Source organism: Epinephelus moara, chromosome 5 (assembly GCF_006386435.1).
Source record: "Epinephelus moara isolate mb chromosome 5, YSFRI_EMoa_1.0, whole genome shotgun sequence".
Lineage (NCBI taxonomy): Eukaryota > Metazoa > Chordata > Actinopteri > Perciformes > Serranidae > Epinephelus > Epinephelus moara.
The window spans coordinates 33,078,642-33,103,841 of record NC_065510.1 but is presented as its reverse complement, the minus strand read 5'-3'; the positions used below and the strand labels follow the sequence as shown (position 1 = coordinate 33,103,841).

Here is a 25,200-nt window from a genome sequence, read left to right as displayed (position 1 = left end):
CCTTGTATTTCCAGGCATGCTGTAAATCCCTCCGGCTGTATTGTTGCATTAGCACACCTGCTACAACAATAGTGGCTGCAAGGAGCCAACGCATAATCATTCAATTAGCTGGCTTACAGAGGTCAGTGCATCACAAGACCCTGGCACTGAACTTCACTGACTTATTCACTTATCAGATTATCACTAGAATGAACAGAGAGAATGTGGGCAGGCATGCCTAACACAACACGAATGTTAGGGACCATTTATTTGAGTAATGAACACAATGACTTGTGCATGTTTGTCTCATTCACTGTGCTCATTATCTGAAAGTTTGCTCTCCATATTTGCATTTAGGATCGTTGCACACAGTTGAGCCGATTCCAATGTTGCATTCACTCTAATCACACTTTCCATTAGTCTCAGCTAAAAAAGGCAAACTCCAATGGTGGAAAGGATGGACATATATGGGTACATAAAGCACTAATTATGATTGGTTATGACTAATATCGTGCATGGTCTCGCCAAATGTCTGACTCTCACCTTTGGCAAGTTTGCTTTCCTCAACTGTATGTATTACACAAACATACTCGCATAAAGTAGTTTACTTTCCCAGAGAATGTGTTTCTTTTAGTTGTTGTAAATATCGTATCTGGGTCTTACAATAGTTTATAAATATTTAGCCTCCATAAAACCTTTTTATGGCCAAGTGTTGGAAATACCTAAACAGTGACAACAGTTTAAACGCCAGTTGAGCTCATTTCAAGGCACACTGAGTTGGTCAAATAATGCACAAATATTTATGCGATATTTTAGGCTGAGACCGTGGTGTCTCCCTCTCCATCTGGTGGTACCTCTTAATATGCATTTATCTCCCACAGATCAGTCATCTGCTCCAATATATGTCACGTACTGTATTTGCAGTCAGTGTAGATTATACAGTTATATATATATACTGATGTATTCTCCTTGGGATTAAGTAGCAGGGTCTGCAGCAGTGTTATTGAGCATTTAGAGGCAGAGGAATGTCCACAGTTATAGAACTGAAAAAAGAAGAACTAAATTTCAAGGTAAAAAAACCTGCTGTAAAGTGCAAAACTCTTGAATGAACAGGATTTAGTTTACACTGAAGACTGCAAAATAGACTCTTCTCTGCTCCTGCCTCCCTCTCGCTTTATCATTCAGTCTCATTGCTCTGCATCAAATTCAAGAACTCACAATATCCTGCTGGATGAGATGGCTTTATTAACACTGACCCTCTTCACACAGTCTCTGGCTGTATCTTCCTCCAGCCCAGCATTGCTTTCATTTTTGCTAAACCGTGCACTGCCACAGACTGTTGTCAGCTCGTGATAATGATGTACAGTATGTGTGAAAGCCCATGCATATTTCATGTGCGCCAGTATGCATGAATGTGTGTACGCCAGGGATGGGAAATCACCATTATCACCTGCAATATTGCAGACTCCTACCCCCCCTGTGGTACATAGTAGCCAACTCCTGATGAGGACACAACATGCATGTTATCATTTGCATGTGCTCTCTTCCTTGTGTGTGTGTGTGTGTGTGTAGGCGTGTGTATAGAACTGCTGTACCAGCACGACCAGCCCACTCAGGCCAGATTGTATCATGGATTACATTAGCTGCTGTAGACGCCTTGCAGACAGCCTGCCAAGCAGAATTGTATTACACTGGTGAAGAGCGTTTATCAGGAAAGAGGTGCAGTGGATGGCTGGAAGGAGGGAACTTCGCATCTCCTTCAGATGTATCATTCCACAAACACACAAGTATCATCCTTTTATTAGGGTGTGAACACTCTGACTGTGTAATTGTGCGTGCATAGTGTGTCGACGCCAGGGCTCAGTTAGCTGTTGATGATCAGTAAATACCTCCAAATTGTAGGCTGGCTGCTATAAACCACAATGTTGTGTATGTATACACGCGTTGAACACAGAAGATTACTAGGTCATATTTTAATCATTTAATAAAGCAATTATTTTTTATAACTTAACCCGGCACTGTTCATATTTGCTCTGAAACAAAGGTGAAGCTGTTGACACAAATTGCTAGTTCCCACTACTCTGTGTGGAATTAAAATGGTTTTTTAGAACCATCTGAGTCAACTGTATGAGGGGTGAAAGTAACAGAAATAAATGTATAAAAATGCAGTTGATAAAAATGCATGTAAATTGAAAAATAGAGCAGTGAACATGGATTGGAAATGCAAAATATAGTGATAAGTTATCAAGGGATTTGATTAATTTAAAGCTGATTTGATTAAAACAGTCGTGATATGTTGAAAACAGAGCCACGTCTTATCAACTTCCCCATCTTACATTCATCATCTACAACACAAATTGCCATTTATCAGTTAAAGAAAATGGCCTCAAGGATGGAGTGATGAAATTGCTTTGGAATTAATAGTGGAAGTGATGAAATTTGAATTTGAATTGAAAAATGGAGGGGTAAAAATGGACATGAAATGAAAAGTGTAGTGATAAATTATCACGTGATTTAATGATTTAATTTACCATCCATCATTCCCAACACTCAACAGACATTTAATGTTTATAGCAGTGATTTTTATTACTTCTACCCAACATGTCAGTCACAATCAAAACACGTCCACTGAGCAGCTGATCGAATTTTCAGCTCTTTTCAACCAGCACTGTACTCACAAGAGTTCTCTGCTAATCTGCCCGTGAGCAGAGCTGCCAGCGGCTCCAATCGTCTGCTGGCAGGCTCCAGTGGTCAACCCGCAGATGATTGGAGTGGGGGTTCCAGCGAGGAAAGCCAAGCACTGCATCTGCACACACTGCATTGACACAGAGATGGTTGAAAATCAGCAACGTTTCTCTTTGAGGGCTGAAAAACTGATCTGTTGGTCAGTGGGTATTGTTTTTTGATGCAATGTAAGTGTCAGTAGGGTGTTGGCAATGATGAATGGTAGACAAAATTGTACACCATGGAAGCTAGACCAGTCTTCAACCTCAGCAAAGCTACTACTATTCATAATGTAACAAAAGTTATGGACAGACTTTGAATGTCCGGAATTAGCAATGTAACATGGTGCCTTTAAGTCGAGAGGGAAAGCTTGATTGAGTGAGTGCAAGAATGATGAGTGCAAGAATCCCCCGACCAACCCACAGAGAAACACGCACTCAACTCTTGAGTGAGGAGTGAACCAGTAGCTGGAGCCAAAGTGTTCACCAGGAAGTGACATGTCTGCCAAGGGAAGCAGCTGTCCTTTAAACCCATACATGGACCCACACATGAACTCCAACCAGACCAACAGTAACACAGACTTTTTGGCACCGACGCCGACATGCCCTAAATGTCATAATGAGTCACATAGAAACAGAGATTATTTGTGCAGTTCCCAGAAAACACGAGTTGTGAGACTGTGTTTTTGTGAGTTAGCGTGAAATGGCGATGGGAAGGGAGGTGCTGAAAGAGACAAAACAAGTTCTGTCTCTGAAGGACATACGTAGCCCACTAACCTTGTCCTCCGCCTCCCATTCCTGCTGACACACAGCTCCTCTCTGTCCGTTGGTGCTGAGGAAGCCACCCTCCTGTTTGTTTCAGAAACCCTATTGTTCATTGACTCAGTGCAAATATCCAGAGTACACTTGGGAGAGGGTATTCTGTAGTTTAATTTCATATTCCTTTATTCCTACTTATCCCCATCAATGTGTGTGAATGTGTACGTGTGTGCAGGCGTGTGCACGCTACCCCAGCCGCTTTCAGGTCCTTTGAGAGTGTGTGAGAGACAGTGGTAATAATTACATTTCCGTTTTGTTCCCTCGTTGACTCACCCAGTTCTGCAGAAAAGCCTCATTTAACAAGCCCTCTGCTCTCCATCTCACTCCACTTTGCTTTAACCTCTTCATTCGATTTTTTCTTCTTACCTCGGTGTCCAAATGTGTTTTCTGCTTTTTGCCACACTAATGCTGCACTGTAGGTGTCAGTGTGTTTTATATGTAGGTGCAGTGTAGGTGTGTGTAGGTCAGATTGGTGCTCAGAGTAGATATAAATGTGGGTGGATCAGGGAAGCTAGATTTTACTTTTGAACCTTCTGGAGGTGTAGCGGCCGATCACAGTTAAAGACAAAATCCATGCTAAACACTGTTAACAGCTTCTGACTGATGGTTGGCAGCTGGCAACAATCTACCTCGCATTTCTCATCTATTTTAGTGCTGCTTTTGATGTGTTATTATTACTGTAGATGACTGCCTATATGTAGAAAGTGCAGCATCAGTAACAGTGCTGCTACATTAGAAGAGACATGTCTGTGACTGTGTGTACACGTGTCTTTTCAGTTACAGTTTTGTAATCAGATGCGCCAGATCTGGACTTAGCTGTGTCTGCAAATGTGTGTCCAGACTTTACATTTCAATGCAACCTGATCGGGAAGTGATCGGAAATATTCTTGCACACATATTACTTGGTCCTTGTCCCTGAACAGCACATATTAAATGTGTGTTTTCTGTTTAAAAAGTACAAACATAGGAAGTAGTAAGTACTCACCCATCTTTTGAGTGGTTACATCTCCAGTAGGCTATGATGTACAGTGTACAGCTGATACCATGGTTTGTGGTTTGCGTACAGAGCACACAGCTGATAGGTACGTGGTTGTCCCTGTTTGCACTTTCAGATATTTGCTTTATTTTGCTCCTATACAGCTGTAAGCTGCTCAGAGTCCTATTAAGTTACTGTTGATAAAAGGTCAACATGCCATTGCTGCTTCACAATAAAAGCTTTTAAATAACAGGATAACGAGGAACTTTTATTGCGAAGGATTTATAGGAAATGAAATGTGTTTATCAGTAAATTACATGTAGCAGAACTTTGTTGGTGGCTTTCCCCCACACAAAGATAACTTATGACACCACAGGTAGGAAGAGTAGCCACAGTAATTTGTTTGATGAAGAGCTGCAGACAACAGGCTCTGCACCTCTGCAAACAGCTCACCTCAAACAGGTTAACTTATTTTACCTGCCCTGTTTGTAATGGAAAAACATGGGAGGGCTTTTAAGCTTTGGATAAGCCCGCTGTTTTAAAACGTCGACTAAAGACAAGCAGTCATCAGTTAAAGACCCACCTTCAAGCGGGCAATGTAATGGAGATGCTAATCACTGCTGCACTGGGCTGATGTGCTGAGTTAAGCCAAGTCAAGTCAAGCCAGCAAATGTGTATGGAAAAAACCTATAAGACAACGGGTCTCACCTGTACACCAGGCCTGGTCTTCCCTTTGCTCTCATTTGAGAGAGAAACTCCCATGTGGCGGGAAGATAATGTGACACCTATGTTTGATAAATTGTCCAGATTGTGCCCACATGCTGTCCACAGCTCAATGAGATCTGAACTCACTGCGAGCCAGGCCACTTCAGCATGTGGTCTGGCTGATCAGAGCCCAATGGGAGTAAGATCTGATCTTGGAGCGTACAGACTGCATCCTGGCATCACAAAAGTGTAACTTTTGGGGTCTACTGACACACAAGGAGAAGTGTATGACACCCACCACCAAACTAGCTAGTTTGGAACCTTGGTCCTATCTAATAGTTTTGATCAGAACCACTATCAACCAGTTATCAATGATTTGTCATCAACAGTGGGGGTTGCACAATGCACAAAGGAGATAAACAGTCATGGTAAGATGGCCGATCGCATTGCTAACCTGTGAGCTTTTTTCTGTTATTACAGATATTTGTTTTTATCCTAAACAAACTTTAGACCAACTATTAACTAATGCTCTGCTGCTGACTTCTCAATCCTTTCGTTCCAACCTGTAGAGCATGACACGCCCAGTAATGTTGTCTCAGTTCGCACTTCAGGTAAAAGAAAACCTGCTATTTTTTGGTTCCAGCTGGGAACTACATTTTCGGCTTCAGAACCAATTTATTTTTTGTCACAGTGCTTGAACAGTTCAAAATTAGGTGCAGGAACCAGACAGAACCTGTTCCATGTTGGTGGAAAAGGGTTATAACAGAGAGGATATCAGAATGCTCTTCACCACGGCTTTCATCCTCCTGAACTGGTCATACATTGCATGCATCAAGTATCTCAAATGGTGCATGGCATTATTCTCATCTGCATGCACATTTGCTTTTTTAATCTGGATAAACTTACATTACACTGTCTGTAAATCCCTTTTTATCTGGGTTGGTAGACAGCATTCTGGGAAATGTAGGATGAACTGTTGATGAACTGGAGAGAGCGATTCGACAACACTTTGTAACACAAGCGTTTTGCAAGCTTGATAAGGTGTTACGACACATCCTGAGTAGATCCTGTGCAGCAACACTGTAGTTGCATATGTCGATGCTGCTATATGTGGATCAGTTGGTGTGTTTATCTGTATGTTGCTATGTGCTGCTACAGTATGTTGCACCGGCTGTGAAAACAAATATCCCTCCAGGACTAAATACATCTAACTCTAATGTTTCTCTCTATCATCAACCTTTGTATCTCTTTTCACTCATCTCACTCTAACTTTATCGCCTCATTCTTTTAAAGGCTATTTTAGGGTGCTCACTGTAGGCAGCACAGTCGAGTGTCAGATTTTAACCAATGCTCAGTGGTGCACCACATCCTTCTTCTTACCACTCCTTCCCGTTGAGCTAACTGTTTTGATCAATATATCAAGTTTGCCCACTTAATTTAATTCTGTAATTCTTCAAACTCTTGATCAATACACAGTTTTATGATTTGTGTGCAGATCCACAGTGTCAGTTTGTCCCCTCTTTATCGCTATTCAGTCGGTCAGCCAATCACTCGAACAAAAATAATATCCCGTCTTTCACTGTTGGCTCCCTGAATCCGAGGAAGACTTGCTGGAAGGCAGAGTTGGGGTTGGATCAAGGTTTCCGTCTGGGGTTTGGATGCAGCCCGGGGGTTGCCAATTGATGATCGCAGCCCAGTGATCTGAATGCCGCTGACTCGCTGCCACAGCTTCCACTCTTCAGCCTTTTCTTACAGTCATTTCCATTTCTTTGTAGTGTCTGAGTCATCGTGCAGGAAAGCCAACAGGTTCTTGCCAAGAGAAGATTTACTTAAAATCCTGCCATTACATTTTTCCTCATGAATCAGAGTTAAGATGGAACAGCTGACAGCACTTGTGTTGGTACCAGTGCCAGCACTTTTCCACTGCAGGGAGTTGGCCATTGGGACAGCAGTGTGTCCTGCCTTAATGTTCTGTGGTGAGCTTCTTGGATCTGGCTGTGTGCCTTTTAATGAAGATATAATCCATCAGAACTGTACTGTAATTATATTAAAGATATTATAATTAACCAAATCATTATTACATATGTACCCCATAACAGCTAATTTCAGCCCACATTATGCTTCCAGTTTTAAAACCAGGAATTAATTTAGCTAAGATTATCCATTCACTCAGCTCACAACTGAGCAGCACATACACACCCAAAATTAACTTGTCGTCCATGCTGGTGACTCCACTTCCTGTAAGCTAATGTTAAATTACAATGTAAGGCACACAGTGTTGCTGTTCAGCGTGTTTTAGAGCAGTTTTAAGTAGTGGGCTTTCAAAGAATCACAGTGTTACACTGAGAGGGTGGAGAGCTGCTGGTTTAAGTTTGATAGATTGTGTTTGCACAGGGAGGTGAAGAACAAATATTGGCTGGCCACGTTTTAGAGGTAGGGTCATCTGGTGTCAGTTGAAGACAAGGCTTTGTGTGTGTGTAGTCACCAATTACCTGAATTCCTGAAAGAATGTAGGAATGACTGCAATTTAGTGGCCTGGTTATAGTATAACTGTGCAATGAAACACTGGGATATTGTCATGTCAACACACAGATACACCCGTTTAATCTTGCACAGGCAGAAAAGTAAACCATTAAAAATGACTCCTCTAGGATCAGACTGGATTGTACACACAGAAAGTATATTTTTAATGCCACTGCACTGGCAACAGCCGTGGTCGGAAGCATTATGGTTTTGGGGTTGCCCATCCATCTGTATATCCGTCCCATTGTCGTAAAACACGATATCTCAACAACACCTTAAAAGAATTTAATCAAAATTGGCACGAACATTCACTAGGACTCAAGGATGAATTGATTTGGTTTTGGTGGCCAAAGGTCACAGGTTTTTGGACCTTTCATCTGTCTCATTCTTGTGAATGTGATATCTCAAGACGGCCCTGAGGGACTTTATTTAGATTTGGCACAAATGTCCTCCTGTACCCCTTTTCCACCAAAATTAGAGCATGTACATGGGTTTTAAAAAAGGTTAAACCTGCTAAAAATCAGCTATGCACTTCTTTGCCATTGCCAGTAAACAGCCTTTGGTTGTGGGTTTTTGTGTTTTTGGTGTGTCACGTGTGACATCACAGAACAGGTAAACAGTAGAAAGCAGCATGGAGGCCTATGGAAACCTCATGGTGGTTACCTCTTTGTATATATCTCTTACCTATTAAGTCCCTCTTTCAGACTCAGTGCAGATTAATTTGGATCGGTGTTTGAGTGCTTCCTGGTTGGAGACAAGACAGTATTTTGTGATGGTGTGTCATTGCATCACGCCGATAAAGGAGCCAACATTAGTGCGTTCAGGTGTTGTGTTTCCATTAATGCCAATTGCAGCCTGAGGCGATAAATGCCTGTGTCTACTGCAGAGTCATTTTACTTGGGTGTGAATGCCAATTAAAACCATTTCTGTTGCATTAAAAAGTAGATGCTAGTTTTTTTGTGCAGTAGGGGCTTTAGACTCAGCAATGGACTGATTATATTTAGTTGGTCAAAGGTCAAGGTCACTGTGATCTCACAAAACATGTTTTTGGCCATAACTCAAGTATTCATCCTAGTTTATTTTTGTGAAACACAATGTGATGGTCTTATTTTCTTCAAGTTTTGCCATTGATTTTCTGGAAAGAGACCTTATCGTCCCCCAGTGATGTTTGCATTTTTATGGCAACTGTCAGCATTTGCAGTATTTGGACACTACCATCACTAACACAGACACATTTTTCTGTAACATATGTTGTTGACCGTAACATACAGGAATGAACAGTTAAATTGTTTGAGAAAATGTGGAGAGCTACAGAAAGGCTTGAAACTATCATCCCTCTCTGGCAGTAAAGGAATCGACCTGTGTGATTATTCTTACTCTTCCTAATGACAAATGTCTTCATCATATTAAGACTCACACACACAGACTCTCTGTGTCTCCATGGAGCTCGTAGAACAGCTGAACTTTGTTGCCGTGTGATTTCTGCTGCCAGACTCCCAGAAGTCATGTCATTGGTATTCCCAGTCTGTTGTCGCTGCCCTGCCACGGCTCCCTCTTCTCAGCGTGTCGCTGCACACTGTCTTCACGCCATTTTAACATATGCCTCTGCCTTTCATCACTTCACATTTTTTCGGCCTTGCTTGGCTTTTCTTTCTTCTTTGTTTTTGGTTTTTCTCTTTCATTTTTGACTCCTCTATTTTGCTAAACAAAAGTTGACATAAGTGCATGTTTATCGTTGACTAGGTGATTAAAAAAAAGGAAAAAAAAAAAAGAAGCCAGCGAGAGAAGAGAGACCCAGACTAATGTCGGCCCTGCTAGACCATTTGTGCTTGTGCAGCACTTAACTATTTAGCCTAAGTAGTTTCAGTCTGCATTACAATGAGCCTTCTATATAGTGTGCAGAAGTTCAACTTTTGCAGCAGTCTGACCAAGGAAATCAGCAATGAAATCTGTCGAGCAGTCCAGACCTGTGCAACATGTACCAGAGAGAGAGAGAGACATAAAAGCTTTCTTCTTACATGTGACTGTTTTCTTGACAACAAGGAGTAAAACTTCATGGAGTCTGCAGGAGATGTGGTGTAAACTTCTCTATGAACAGATTTAATGAGGCAGTCAGGATTACAAAGTGAATCCATGTGCTGATCCACCGTCACCAGTTCAGAAAGCTCAGTAAAGCTTGGCTGTATCTGCAATTTGATTACACAAAGCTGATGATTAGATAATAAGCTGTCACAAAATGACATATGTAATGTTTGGTGGGTGTTCAGCTTGGCTACTGTGTTTTTCCTCCTCTTTTTTTTTGCTGAGTTTTAGTCAGAGCACGGTCGGATAAATCAGAGTCCAAGTTGGGTTTTTTTGTAGAAACTGCACCGTGTTTGACTCGCACTGCTGTTTAAATGCGAACCAAGATAGTTGTGAAGACCTGTATCCAGGCAACCATGTTACGGCCCCTTCACACTCACCCCTGCTCCCTTAGTTCTAGTGTTTGTGCGTGCGTGTCCATTTGCATATGCATCTAGACTCACTTGCACACAGATAAATGGAATTATTAGGAACTATAAGACATATACTAACTGACTACAGTACACATTCAGTTTTTATATTTAACTAAGATAATTTGACCTTTACCCAAAACTGCCAGCACCACAGATAACTTGGATTGTGAGGTCATGTCTCCGCAGTACATCTGAAAGGAGTTTGGATGACACACTCATCTTGTTTGGTTTATGTGCCGTGCAGTTACATGGAGGGAGAAGCTCTGTGTCAGCCGAGCAAGATTAGACAGTCTTGAATGTCCCCTACTGGTCATTGCTGGATGTACAGTCTGAGGTAGACATACAATGGACTCATGTCTGTAGTCAATAAACACGAAATATTGAGATCAGAGGAAACTTAACATTCAGCCTACACATGCATTTTGCAACCCATAGCATCAGGGTACAGCCTAGTGACAGAGACATAGTTTTTAGCTCAAATAAGACAGACTTTTTTTAAAAATTCCTTTTGTTTTATATCCCCTTCAAAATTGTAGTTTTAGCACTTTAAAAAAAAAAATACACTTTTATTTTGTTCATCTCTCACATTGTTAAAAAAGTAGTTTTTTACTATTTTGCATTACTGTCCAGTGGTGTCAAATAAAGTGCGTCAGATAAAGACGCAGAAAAGCTACATTTAGTCCAGAATAGAGCTGCACCACTTGCCCTGAACTGTAACAGAGGAGTTAACATTGTGAGAATGCACATAACCTTAGGTTGATCACTGGTGAAGGACAGGATGGTTACTTCTCTGTTCTGTTTTATGAGAAGATATTATTGTCTAAAATTCTGAATATCCTTTACCATCAATTGTCTGATAGGAGTAATGACCATAGCATTGATACCAGGCATGCGTCAAGAATATGAGCCCCTCTCAAACAACAGGTTTTGTTACATGATATTTGACTACATGATCATTAATGAGGAACTCTCCTGGTGTTTTAATTTTCTCAGTCACTGTATATGCTATTTCTAGCAGCACTGTATCAATTTGTTTAATGACAATGTAGATCTAGCCTAGTGAAGATACTTTTTATAATTATTGTCATTAGTTGAATAGCTGTTAATTTATTGTTTTGTTTTTCTTTTGTTGATTGTTGTTTTTGTAGTTTTCGTGTTGTTGTTTGTTTCTTTTCCCTTGGATTTTTAATTATATATGCGTCTTACATTATGATGGAATATTTACTACTACTACTACTGACTAATGGTGATCCATATGAATAAATAAATGCAAATAATGATTTATATTTTATATAGAAATGATCCTAGAAATATCCTGCATATCATCAAATTTACACTGTATATTTTTGAATAGTTTGTATTGTCTGACATCACCCGTATAATAGCTGAACATAAACAGGGTCCACTCTTTCTGGACAGGGTGATCAGCTGTAATAACAACGATGATAACAGAGTCTCACACAAACACGAGCCACTGAACAAGTTTGTAGGCTGTTTCATAAATGTCATTTCAGTGTTGTGACTTTGCATACATACAGCCAGAGTATGAAATATTCAAAACATGACCTTTTCAATGCAAAAGTTGAAGTAGGATGAATGTGGTGCAGAAGTTGCATACAGTGCTAGTACATGTTACGTGGAACTGCACTTAGATATAACATATATACAGCAAATTCTGTGGACATTGTCTGTGTATATAAATATCACCCAGCGTGAACACTGTCAGGGTAAAAACAAACTATCCACTGGGGTGCAGTTGCAGATTATAGCATCATCAAAAGGCAGAAAGGTGACATATAAGGGACAGTTCACCCTAAAATAAAAAATATATATTTTTCCTCTTACTTGCAGTGCTGTTTATCAGCCTTGACTGTTTCATTGTGAGTTGACGAGTGTTGGAGATATTGGTCATAGAGGTGTCCGCCTTCTTGCGAATATAATGCAACTAAATGGGAAATGGACCTGCACTTGTATAGCACCTTTCTTGTCATCTGACCACTTAAAGTGGTTTTTACACTAGGAGTCACATTCACCCATTCACACACACACACACACACACACACACACACTCATACACTTGTGGCCAAGGCAATAATACAAGGTGCCACCTGCTACTCAGCTTTTAACACACTCACATATTGCTGGAACAGCCATCAGGAGTAATATCTTACTCAAGGATACTTCGACATGCAGACTGGAGGAGCCCGGGATTGAACAGCTGATTTAACGTTTAGTGGACGACCCGCTCTACCTTTTGAGCCACAGCCGCTGCCAACTAGATGGCACTAGACTTGTGGAGTTCACAGTGCCAAAAATTATGTTTGAAAAACTCAACAGCAATGTCTCTTTCCAGAAATCATGATCCAGTCACTCAAGATAACCTACAGACCATGTTGTGAGGTGTAACATGTAGGAACTATTTTCTTTCTACTGAACTACTTCTGAACCTCCTGCTAGCTCACATAGCACCACTGAGCTAGCTAACCTTGCAGCTCAGCCGAGGAGGATGCCATTAATGTGTACATGTCACAATGTCACAAGCACGAGCCTCTCGTCCATGAGTAGATGCACTCTTCCTTCTGTGCTGTGGTACGGTTGGCAGGTATAGTTTGGTAGACAAAAAATACTCCTGACATGAAACTGCTAAGGATATAAGCAGCCAGCTGGTTTTTCAGGGATACATCAACATCCATCCCGCGGTTGTTACTTTCAAAGCCACTGCTGCAGTGAATGCACAAACTACAGCATTAGGGACCATTTGCAGACAAACAGACAAAATGTGAATCTCCTTATTGAGCTTTCATATTAAATTAATTCATGTTCCATCTCACCTTATTTGGCAAAATGGAATGAGATGGGGCTGTGGGAGAGGCATCAAAAGTTCAATTTCTGTCTAAACATCTAGGAAATCACTAAAACACCCTGTCCCTTTGTGTTCCAGCCCTCCCTTTCTGTTGTACAGTAGAATGCCTCCCTATAGGAGTGCAGTAAAGTGTAAATACAGTATACAGTGAGTCGTTCTTTACTGCCTGTCGACGGGCTTTACACTTTTCTATCGGATTTCTTAGAAGAGTTTTGCCAGCTCAGGCTCACTCAATACCTTCCCACACCTCGGGTTGCTTCTGTAAGCTGCTGTCTGTCTCCCTGCTTTCTCTTATCGTGTGTGTATATATGTGTGTGTGTGTGTGTGTGTGTGTGCGTGTAGAGCAGCTCACTCCATTGCTCATCAAACTTCACACCTCGCTAACATCGCTTAACACCCGAATTCCCCACCACAGGTGCTGAGAATAAAAGCAAACAATGGGAAGGTATTTGCTCTCGGCTTATTAGGTAGCCATTTGATTCTATTGGTGCAGCCGCACAGAGAATACAATGAAGCCTCTTTGTCATAAAAGGTCTTACCTGTGGGTCAGATAATAAAAGCGCATCATAATCCTGGGAGAAAGAGAATCAGACTGTATATACTGGTTTTGTGTCTTAGTGTTGTGATTGGCCTCTGCAGCAGCTGCTGTGTTAACTCAGGTGACAATCCCTCATTGATTTTGGTCATTTATCCCTCTTAATCCTATCAAGACTGTATCCTATTCAGAGTAGTCCAGCTAAGACACTGGCTTTACGTGTGCAGTCCTGACTGTCTGGCTTAGTGCCTTCCTATCCAGGTCAAAGGTCATTTAGCATCGTCTCTACTCATGCTCGCATTGTAGTGTGACCGACAGGGCCATATGGAGAGGCTTCCGGGGTCTCCAGGGGCCGAGGTTTAGCCAAGCAAGGCAGGCAGTCACACTGTCCCTTCGGGGTTGCGTTGTGTGTAGATAAACTCAGTATGTGTGTGTATGTGTGTATGTCTGAGTGTGGATAGGGATGTGTTTATGTGTGTGTGTGTGTGTGTGTGTGTGTGTGTGTGTGTGTGTGTGTGTGTGTGTGTGTGAGCGTGNNNNATGTGTGTGTTGTGTGTGTGTGTGTGTGTGTGTGTGTGTGTGTGTGTGTGTGTGTGTGAGCTGAACTGTAGCTCAGGTCTGGCAGTGCTCCAATGCTCCGGGCTAATGGAGTGCTAATGTCCCTGGTGTGCCCTTGTTTACTGAGCGGCTAAATACAGGAGGAGGAGAAGAGAGCCTTCGCGTACTTAAGCATGACACAGCTTGCAATTTTGAATCACTGTTCTCATAAGGCTTCCTGCATTTGCCCCCTGTATGGCTCCAGGCTATAGGCAGTCCTTATAGGCTGTGACTCGTCGTTTGATCTTGGACACCTGCAATTTATTCTATTGATGTTCACCTATTTTATTTTACTCACCATGTGGTCTGTTTTTAGAAAATTTCATATCGCCTACCATTGTCATGCCGATGACACCCCGCTGTATCTCCTGCTGTGATCCACGCATTGTTAACTACCTTTTAAATTGCATTATGGATGTAACAACCTGGATGGCAAAAAGCTTCCCTCAGCTTTATCAGAATAAACTGAATTCTAATATTCAGCCCAGCAGACAACTCTGCAACCGTAATAAATGCTTTTGGGCCTCCATCTCTGAATGTGAAGTCCATGGAAAAAAAGTTGTTGTTGTCTTTGATTCTGGTTTAAAATTTGATAAATCGACTCAGCTGGCAGCACCAGCTTCTACCATCTTGGATCACTTGCAAAATAAAATCATTCCTGCCTGTTAAAGATTTGGATTCTGTAGTTTAGGCTTTCAACTTCTGCAGTTGGCCCCATCTCGCCTGCAGCTCAAAATACGGCATCAAGACTCCTTACTGGTACCAGGAAAAGAGATCGTATCTCCCCTGTACTGGCCTCTCTTCAGTGGTTACAAGTGAAGTACGAAATTGATTTTAAGATTCTTTTATTTGTTTTTAAAGCACTGCCTGGACTGGCATCTGGTTACATCTCTTATCTGCTTATCCCTTATCCATCAGGTATAAGCACAGTAACTAGCAGCTCAGTTTGTTTTTGAGGTGTGCCGAATATGGGAAAAACTAGGACCACTGGCCTTCACCTCATTTAAAGAGAGTCAGTGGTCTGAGTCACTTATAGTCTACGTACACTAAAATTATAACTCATCTGTGTCTCTATTGACAAATTATTGATTTCTCCTTATTCTTTATCTCCCCGACAGTGGGTGAAGGCAAAAATCTGATCCCCATGGACCCCAATGGCCTGTCTGATCCGTATGTCAAGCTCAAGCTCATACCAGACCCCAAAAATGAGACCAAGCAGAAGACCAAAACCATCCGCTCCAACCTCAACCCCAAATGGAACGAGACCTTCAATTTGTGAGTAAATGACCTGTTGACCTGACTTGTCCTGCCAGACACTAGACTTTTGACACATAATGATTATTGGGAACGTAGTGTCAGCAGTAGCTACATGGCTACTACGTAAGCTACACTACACACTAACCACTGATACTGGTTCTGTTAACATTTATTAAATTTATTTATATATTTTTTTCGTAAATGAATCATTTATTACATTTATATCTTTAAGTAATTAATCATGCTAATAGGACTACAATGATAACTAGTGCTGTCACAGCTTTTACAACTAATACACTACAACTAATAGTGTAGTGTTTTATAACCCCAGTTCCAAAGAAGTTGGGACGCTGTTTAAAACATTAATAAAAAACAGAATGCAATGATTTGTAAATCTTTTTTCAGTTGAATACTGTACAAAGACAAGATATGTAGTCTTCACACTGATAAACTTTGGTGTTTTTTTTGTAAATATAAAATTATGCTGAATTTTACAACTGCACACGTTCAAAAAATCCACAGGAATCTCTGCATGTAAGGGGCAAGGCTGAAAACCAACACTGAATGGCCTTGACCTTTGATCCTTTGGAGGGCACTGTATTGAAAACCTTCATGATTGGCATATCACTGCATGGGCATGGGGCACTGCACTTTGGAAAACTATTGTGACATGGTAAAGACAGTTTATCACTGCATCTACAAATTCAAATTAAGATTCTACTATGCAAAGTAAAAGTCATATATCAACAACAGCCAGAAACGCCTCCAGCTTCTCTGGGCCTCGGCTCATCTGAGATACGCTGACACAGAGTGGAAAAGTGTACTGCGGTCTGACGAGTCCACATTTCAAATTGTTTCTGGAAATCATGGACGTCGTGTCCTCTGAGTTAAAGAGAAAAAGGACCATTTAGATTGTTATCAGTCCAAAGTTCAAAGCCAGCATCTGTGATGGTAAGGGGATGTGTTAGCGCCTGTGGCATCATGGGTAACTGTGAAGGCACCATGAATGCTGAGAGGTATATACAGGTTTTGGAGCAACATGCTGCCATCCAGATGATGTCCTTTTTTTTAGGGACGTCCCTGCTTATCCAAGTGATAAGCTTGCAACAGCGTGGATTCATAGTCAAAGAGCTTGGGTACTAGACTGGACTGCAGTCCAGACCTTTGAGAATGTGTGGCACATTATAAACGTAAAATCTGATATGTGGAGACTGTTTCACAACTAAAGTCAGATATCAAGCAAGAATGGGACAGAATTTCACTTTCAAAACTTAAACAATTAGTGTCCTCAGTTCCCAAATGCTTACTGACTGTTCTTAAATAAATGAAGGTGATATCACACAGTGGTTTCCTAACTTTTTTGGACCATATTGCAGGCATCAAAATCCAAATGAGCGTATATTTACAAGTTTAAACATTAAATATCTTGTCTTTGTACCGTATTCAATTGAAAATAGATAAAAAAAGATTTGTAAATCATTACATCCTGTTTTTGTTCATGTTTTATACAGCGTCTAAGCTCTTCTGGAATCAGGGTTGTACAATCATAATGCATATGTAAAAGTACTTGTGGAGTGAAGTCTGAATGTAAAAACTTTACATAAACATCAAGTATACTGTCTCTGTGTTGTACAGCAAGCTGAAGCCTTCGGATAAGGACCGCAGGCTGTCAGTGGAGGTGTGGGACTGGGACCGGACCACTAGGAATGACTTCATGGGGGCCCTTTCCTTCGGCGTATCAGAGCTCATGAAGGCTCCAGTCTGTGGCTGGTAACGCTTTCTTCCTTGCTATTATTGACCCTTGTGTATTGTTTGGAAGTACACAGTGTGGTAGTTTTCAGTTTGAAGCCCAGCAGCTATAAAACTCTTGGAAGCTTCAACAAACTTGGGTTATTTAAAGATTTGTGAATAATTGTTTAATATTAAGAGTTTCTTTTATTCCACCAAACATCTTAGTTTCATCTCCATGAGAATTGAATTTGAAGTTCTTATTATACTATTGCATTTTTTTAATTATCGCAATATTTCTGTCAGGTGATTTACATTTATTTTGAATATGCCTCAGCTGATTAAAACTGGTGGTTTATTGAATGATATAACAATAAATCAGAAATCTCATTAAGCTAATAAAGCATATTATACAACAGTCAGTGCTGATATAGAGTACAACATCACTGGAACATGTAACAGTAAAATCACTCCGCTCACAGGTGTTATGAATATAAATACAACCGTTAATTAACTAACTGTCACACTCGCTACATTGACGCAAACTGACACTATAGCGTTACAGCAAGAAGATGGATATTTTCCCCAAAATTACATTTGAATTAAATTATGAGTGGTCGTCAGGAGAGGACGAGGAAAAGGAAAGCCAGGACTCTTCTGTGCAGACCTCCAGGTGTGTTTGAATCCGGCCGTGCCAACATCCAGGCTTGCCAACATTTCATCAGCCGAACTGGACGAAGTTACACAGTTGCAGATCAATGTAAATACAAAGTAGCTTGTGAGTTCCTGGCGTGTGTGCTGCGTTGCCTGGCAACAGACTGGGGGAACTGTTTCTTTTCGCGGAGCTACATGACAATAATTTATTTCATCACCTTTTGTTAACATTTCCTTACTCAGCATTGCTGTTTAAGCTGTTGTTGAACTGTTGTTTAAAAGCAATATCACACGTGAGGGAGTGATGTTGTACTCCCTGCGGCCTCGTGCCTATGACCGAATCACAGCCGTGGCGATATACAGTACAACATCACGACCTTGAGTGTGATATTGCTTAAATAAATCATAAATAGCAACAGCACAAGCTTAAAGAGACAACAATAGAAACAGAAGTACCTCCTTTGCTTTCTTGTAACCAATAGAAGACAGCTCTACATCAAAGGCACCCAGTAGACTTAGTTGGGACTTTGCTGTCGGCAATAACTCTCTCTGTACTGACTGATGGCAACCTGGAGCCACAGCAAATGTTGCTTTGTCCCAGTGAAGCAAGAGATTTTCATTTTTCATTTATTTAATTGACAGTTATGTTTGTGTCTGCTTTGATATGTTTGAAGAGAAGGTAGACAAATTAATCTGCTAGCTTCATATCTCACAGTCTTTCCCTGCATGTGTCCGTCCTCATTCACCCTGTCCATCTTCCTGTCACTCTTTTCCAGGTATAAGTTATTGTGCCAGGAGGAGGGGGAGTACTACAATGTTCCCATCTCAGAGGAGGATGACGGGAATGAGGAACTGAGGCAGAAATTTGAGGTGAGGATTGAGCTGAAATAATCACTATTATCATCGTTTGTCTGTCTGCTTGTTGACTTTAATTATTGACTTGATGTCTGCACAGCATTTAAATGTGTCTACGATTGGCTATCAATAAGACTCTCCTTGTGGGAAATGTAAAACATATTGTGGACTTATGTTTACATCAGTGAACCTGACTCATTGTTTATGTGGTAATTCTGTATTTGACACAGTCCTGCTCAGCTGTGTGACTAAAGCAGCCGTTAAAGGCTGACAACATATTTCCCAAATCACTCTAACCTTGTTAATCCCATCCAGATAAACTTTTCATTAATTCACTATAAATGGGTGAGTATGAGTGTGTGTCCACGGCTGGTGTAGCCACTCTAAAACAGACACGTGTATTAGAATTTGGAAAATAATATTGAATGGTCACATGCTCTCTTTAGCTGCAGCTGTCAAATTAAAAATGACAGTGTGACAGCTGCAGCTTTCAAAGACCTCCACAACTCGTGGTCTCTTTGCACTCTGAGAATTCACTCCTGCAGAGGACGTGTGAGTTGTGTGTTTGTCGCCGATTGTTAGCATTTTGTTCCTCCATCAGAGAGATTCTAGCCCGGAGTCGAATCAAAGCAGCCGACACACAGCCTTTAATGTGTATTTGTTTTTCAGCAAACAGCTGTGTTTTAATCTACAGAGCCACTTTGTTTGACAAAGACTTGGTTATTGATGCAAGGACAGAGATGTTTTGATACTGCGTCTTGTTCTGAAATAGTTTTTCACGCGTTTGTAGCTTTAATTAATAACAAGGCTAATTTCCTGGGGCACTTGTTTCGACTTTTTTATTTACACAAAGCAGCTTTTTTTTTTTTACACTTGTCCAATACATAGTACTACAAGCAGTTGAATTTGTTTTTTGTTTTTTTGCCAAACAACAGTCTTAAAACAAGAGTTAAAACACTGTCTCCTTGAACACACTGTATAAAATTGTATTGTGCTTTTCAGACTTTTTAAAAAGTTGAACTAGGCCTCTGTCACAATAAATTTAGGTTGTCATTTGATAATAAACTGTCCCTCACTGCACTGTAAGCAGTGTAGCCGATGTTGCTCTTTTCTGAACACTTGTAAGAAACTCGGACTGTAGTTGTTTAGTGATTTGTGAAGTTTTACCTGACAGTTTTAATACTTTTTTCATTTTAGAGGATGACTGTAAATTTGTTTCTCTTGGTAATTAGATACTGCTCAGTGAGAATCTAACATGAGTTATAGAAAATTATTTTCTGAATCAAATTCAAAAATGAATAAACTTCAATAATGATCATCACAATCTAACCCCTTTCCAAATATGAAGTAAAAAGCGAATTGTATGAACAGTATCAGAAGGTCTTCACCCCATAAATGCCACCCAAACACACTCACACATTATTCAAGACCCTTTTCAGCGGAGGCCACAGATGAAATACTCTTGCTTTTCCCGCTGTCCAATTTCCTGCATCGGCGTGTCGAGCCTGTTTAGAGTGAGGCAGCTCTCTTTGTGGTCCTCTGATTGTCTGCCTCTCAGCGGGAGCCAAGGTCTCTGGAGAAGGCTTTGTACAGTTATTTTTCACCACATTTCTGCCACACATAGCAGAGAGATGCAGGTAGAACGAGAAGGAAGTGAAAGGCTGGATGTTAGAAAGGTCATAGTTGGGACTGAAAATAATACCAACTCATAGAATTTCTATAATATTAGTAGTAAAACTGCTTTATCACATCCTGTTAATTTGTGTCCTGTACTTTCAAGATCCAGTTTGGCACCACTTACTCAAGCCGTATACAGATCTAATTTATGTATAAATGATAATGTGACTCAAAAAGTGTATATTTCACGTTATTCCTAGTAACCCATATTAAAGTTTAATCTGTCCATTACTCTAACTGCTGAGTTAATTTGCCAAGCAGGAGCTTTTTGGTGACATTTTATCTCCAGCTTAATGACACAGAATTCAAATGAAAGCCATTGATGATATGGCAACAGTCATTTTGGATCTTCATACAGGATGTGAGGTTTATGTTATAATGAGGGGTGAAAGAGAGAAGAGGTGAAGAGTAGGAGTGCTGATGAAGGACAGAGAGGACTCTGATCTCATATCGCTTATCTGCATTTAGTTAGCCATAGTAACAGGTCCACAAGTACATAATGTTCACCACAATGGGATGCATGATGCGTCATGGTCAAGTGTTGGTGCTTTTAGTGTCAGGGTTCAACAGCTGGTCCTTCACCCTGCCCACACACACACAAGCTTGCACTTACTGTTCACTCACACTCTGAGCAGAAAGCAGGTGCTCTCAGGCCTTTTCTAGCGGGTTCTCTATGGAAACGATGCAGTATTTGTTATGCAGCAGGCTCTCTGATTCTCCACTGTGCAGTCTAGGGGCTGCAACTAATTATCATTTTCATTATCAATCAATCTGCCCATTATTTCTTTGCTTGGTTGAATAATGGTTTTGTCAATAAAACGTCAGGAAATAGTGAAAAATGCCATGTGTCATTTCCCAGAACCCCAGATGACATCTTCAGATGTTATGTTTTATCCAAATAACAGCTCAAAAATCCAAACTAGTCAGTTTATTTCATGTATGACAGAAGAAAAGCATCAAATTCTCACATTGAAGCAGCTTAAAACCAGAAAATGCACAATTTTATGTCGATTGACAAATAGATTAACCCTCTGAGCTCTCAATTTTGTTGTTGTAAAATTTGAACAAATGTGAGCAATATTTTCAAAGTCACGTGACTTCTTTGTATTCAGCCTGACTTCAGCTACAATAATATCTATGCAGTACCTATGTCATGGTTATACATGGTAAAATTACACGTAAATGAAACTTTTATAGAAAGTAGTTTTATCACCTTTTTATAATTTTTTCCCTATATTTATTTAGTGTTGTCACTATTATTATTACTCCTATTATTACTATTATCATTATTTTTATTTTATTTATTTTTTATTTATTTATTTATTACCTCACCTGCACATTTCCTTACCTTCCTCTCTACCAAGAGAGATATGTATATGCATTTTTGTTTTATATTTATATGTGCAAATAAATAAAAGTCTTAAAAAAAAAAAAAGTCTAAAAAGAAGTGTGCCTGAATACAATGTATATCAAAAATAACACTATCTTACCCACTGAGATGAACTGTATGGGCCACATGAGGTGATTCTCTGCAGCTCTGGTGCAGTCATCCTGCAGATTTTATCCGGTGTATATACGACCCAAAAAAAATGGCTGCACTGCTTGTTATAACTTACATAAAGTAGTGTTTTTATTTTATTTTATTTTTTTTATTTCGATCTCCAGGTCTCAAAATGTTTCATCCACTTGACTTTACTGTATCTTTTATGGACTCTGTGGCCTCGAGAATGTACCAAGTTCTTTCTCCTTTTCTCCTTCTTCTCTCTTCGTAAACCCCTCTGTGGTTCTCTCCTTTTTTTCCCCTAGCCTCCTGCTCCCTCCTGTGTGCTTGGTGAGACTTATACTGTACAAATGCTTCTTCATCCTGTGTCACATTGTCATATTTAATGCAAGAGTTTCTCTCTTCCTCTCTCCCCTTCTTGCCCCCTGCTCTCAGGATTGCCAAATTAACTTTAGTCTAAAGGTAGCTCCTCTCCTCTCCTCTCCTCTCCTCTCCTCTCCTCTCCTCTCCTCTCCTCTCCTCTCCTCTCCTCTCCCCTCCCCTCCCTCTCTTCTCCCCTTCTCTCCCTTCCTCTCGTCCTCTTCTCTCCTCTCCTCTGCTCTTTTGTCTTGTCTCGATGTGGTGACATATTCCATCACCTCTCCTCATGTCTGATCATTTGTATGTGGTTCCAAGCTACTGCAAATAGATCCAATTTACTAACAATTTGTTCTGGGTGTGGGTTTTTGTGAGAGAAATTAAGACGAATATGAAATTAAAAAGTAAACTCAACTTCAATAAGTCAATATCTGTACAGGCCTAATGTATATATAGTCACTGCTCCTTCTTGTAGTTGGAGGAACTGTGGAAATTTCCCATGTCATCAATTAAGTGAGAGAACCTTAGCTCTTCTCTGTCTCCCCTGCCTCTTGTTCCTCCGAGTTTGTCAGAGGATTGTTAGTAAATCCTGACACTGTACTGCTCACAGTCCACGGCTATACATCTGTCTACATGTGTCTCTTTGTGTTCTGTATGTGTCTTGTCTGGATCACTCTGCCTGTCCACATCTTGTGCGCTTACGTCATCGCTGCTGCAAGTACGGCCATATATCTGATCTCAGGACTTGCTTAAGCTTCACCTGCCTTATTTTATGTTTCTACATGTGAACATCTCATTGCAGCCGCAGATCAGGCTTCACATTTAGACTTACCGGAATGATGGACTACAGAAATATTGCACACTGGGAAAATGATGAGGAGAAACAAAACCGATTGTGACCACTAGATGTCAGCATCAAACTGTTGTCGGAACAATGAGCAACTGTTCTCCTGTGTATGTGTGAGAGTGTGTGTGTGTGTGTGTGTGACTTTCATCAGTGTGCTGGCAAGGTAACAGTTTATTTTCCACCTACAAATTGTCACCTTGCTTATTTTTTATACTAGAAGATTTTATTTTCCAACATCACTCGCATTTGTACATATTGTGTTTACTTTCTACCTTGAGGTGCTTTTGTTTTGTTTTTTCGATGGAGGACAGGTGGGATTTTTACTTGATTAAGGAATTAAAGTACATGGCTGGAAATTCAATTTCCACTTCCACTTATGATACTTAAGAGCTTCTAAAGGAATGTTTCAAACAAGGATTGATTGTTTCTACTGGTGCTTTCCTGACACAGATTTCTGCGTGTGTCTCTGCATGAGAGTAATTGTTATGTAGGTAACATGATGCCAGAGATTGCCATGGCGTTGAAAACTGAAACAGAGGCCTGCCAAAACAGAATGATAGTAACTGATAGCAGCAGTGCCGGACTTAGCACATATTGGCTTTAGGCGGGTTTCCCCTGAGACACACGCACACACACACATTATATTTCTTGCATTTATATTTATTGTACTTATTACTATTATACAAGAACAAGAGCTTATGTGAAATCAACACAAATAAACAACTTAGTAAAAAAAATATGGATAATAAGTAACAAACAATGAGGGCCGTTTCATAGTCGATGCAAAGGCACGCAGACGTGAAAGCACTGGGACGCATCGAGACGTATTGGCCGCTTTGATGCATGCTTGCGTCTCAAAATGTGTTGCCCATGTTTTTTTGATATGCGACGCAGCAACATGTGTAATACCATGCGTTGCCAGCGGGGGTGATAATGCAAGCGACGTACTTGAAATTAACCACTTTTTGTTATACACAGAAGAAGCAGGTATGGAATATGGCGGGCGAGGAGGAAAAACTTTGCGAACTCGTACAGGCTCACCCCTATTTATATGACAGTTCTAGTGCCCTGCACTCTAATAAAATAGCTGTACTAGCTAGCCGGAATGTACCTGTGACTCTGCTACCCCCTATTGCACGAGCGATGTATTGCATTTCAAGTGTCGCCCGCGTCACTTGCGTTCAGTGTGTTGACTATGAAAGGAAGTTGCTGCACGTCGCTTGCTCGCATTGCGTGCGTCGACTATGAAACGGCCCATAGAGAATACGGCATAAATTTGCAGTTTTATCCAGGGTGTAGCCCAGGGGGGGCACCCAAGGCCATCTCGGGGCCTAATGGCTACCTATGTGGCCCATTACAAGATCCTCCACTGGATAGCAGACTGTCATGATTACAGTGAATTACAAACTAAATGTAATGTAGTGCATCTCTTGTTTAAATCCAACACTGATGATGCTGAAACATTATTCCAAAGGCTAAAGCTCAACAGTTAATGTCATAATATAATTACTGCATCTTCATTCATATTCTCTCTGTGTATCTGTGTGTATGAGCTGCACTCTGCAGATCAGCCCTCAACTATCTGCGTATAAAAGTGTCTCAGTTGAGTTGGTTCACACCCATGCTCGTGCACTAAGTGAGTTGGCCCTTTTGGCTCCCTTCTCCCTGTGGTTTCAGGACCAAGCAGTTGTGGAAGACTCTGACCAGGTGTGTCTGAGAGGCAGGAAGTAAGGCTGCTGCTCGCTCGGCTTGGCCAGGCTCTTTAAATTGGCTAAAAGCTTACAGGTGTGCTGTGATCTGGTGCGGTCTGCTCTGCTTTTGTGTTCCTCTGCTGCCCTGCCAGATTAGGAGCAGACTACGGTAGATGCCATTAACCAAACTAAAGCTGTTCAGCATTGGTTGTCTCAAGCTAAATGTCTTTATATTCAGAATAGTGTCACATAGTCTGGATTTTTGCCACCATGTAGTGTAGTGAATGCTAAAATGACCTTCATTGACCTACTCTCTAGTGAAGTGACAATGGGGTATGACCTCCTTGTTTTTTGCACAAGTTCAGAGTAGCATTTTCTATCACTGGGAAGCAATAGGGACATTCAACTATTTAATGCC

At 40.8% G+C, this 25,200-nt stretch overlaps 1 protein-coding gene across 2 annotated transcripts in view; it reads left to right on the top strand.

Moving 5' to 3' along the window:
* Positions 1–25,200, top strand: part of LOC126390694 (protein kinase C alpha type) — a 211,018-nt gene that overhangs the window by 118,671 nt on the left and 67,147 nt on the right. For both annotated transcript variants that reach the window (XR_007569985.1, XM_050045110.1), the window contains exons 6-8: positions 15,334–15,490; positions 17,108–17,242; positions 18,631–18,724. Coding sequence is in view for 1 of the 2 variants with exons in the window: in XM_050045110.1 (XP_049901067.1) it covers positions 15,334–15,490; positions 17,108–17,242; positions 18,631–18,724 (386 nt within the window). In the remaining variant the exon portion in view is untranslated. The remainder of the gene's footprint in view (positions 1–15,333; positions 15,491–17,107; positions 17,243–18,630; positions 18,725–25,200) is intronic.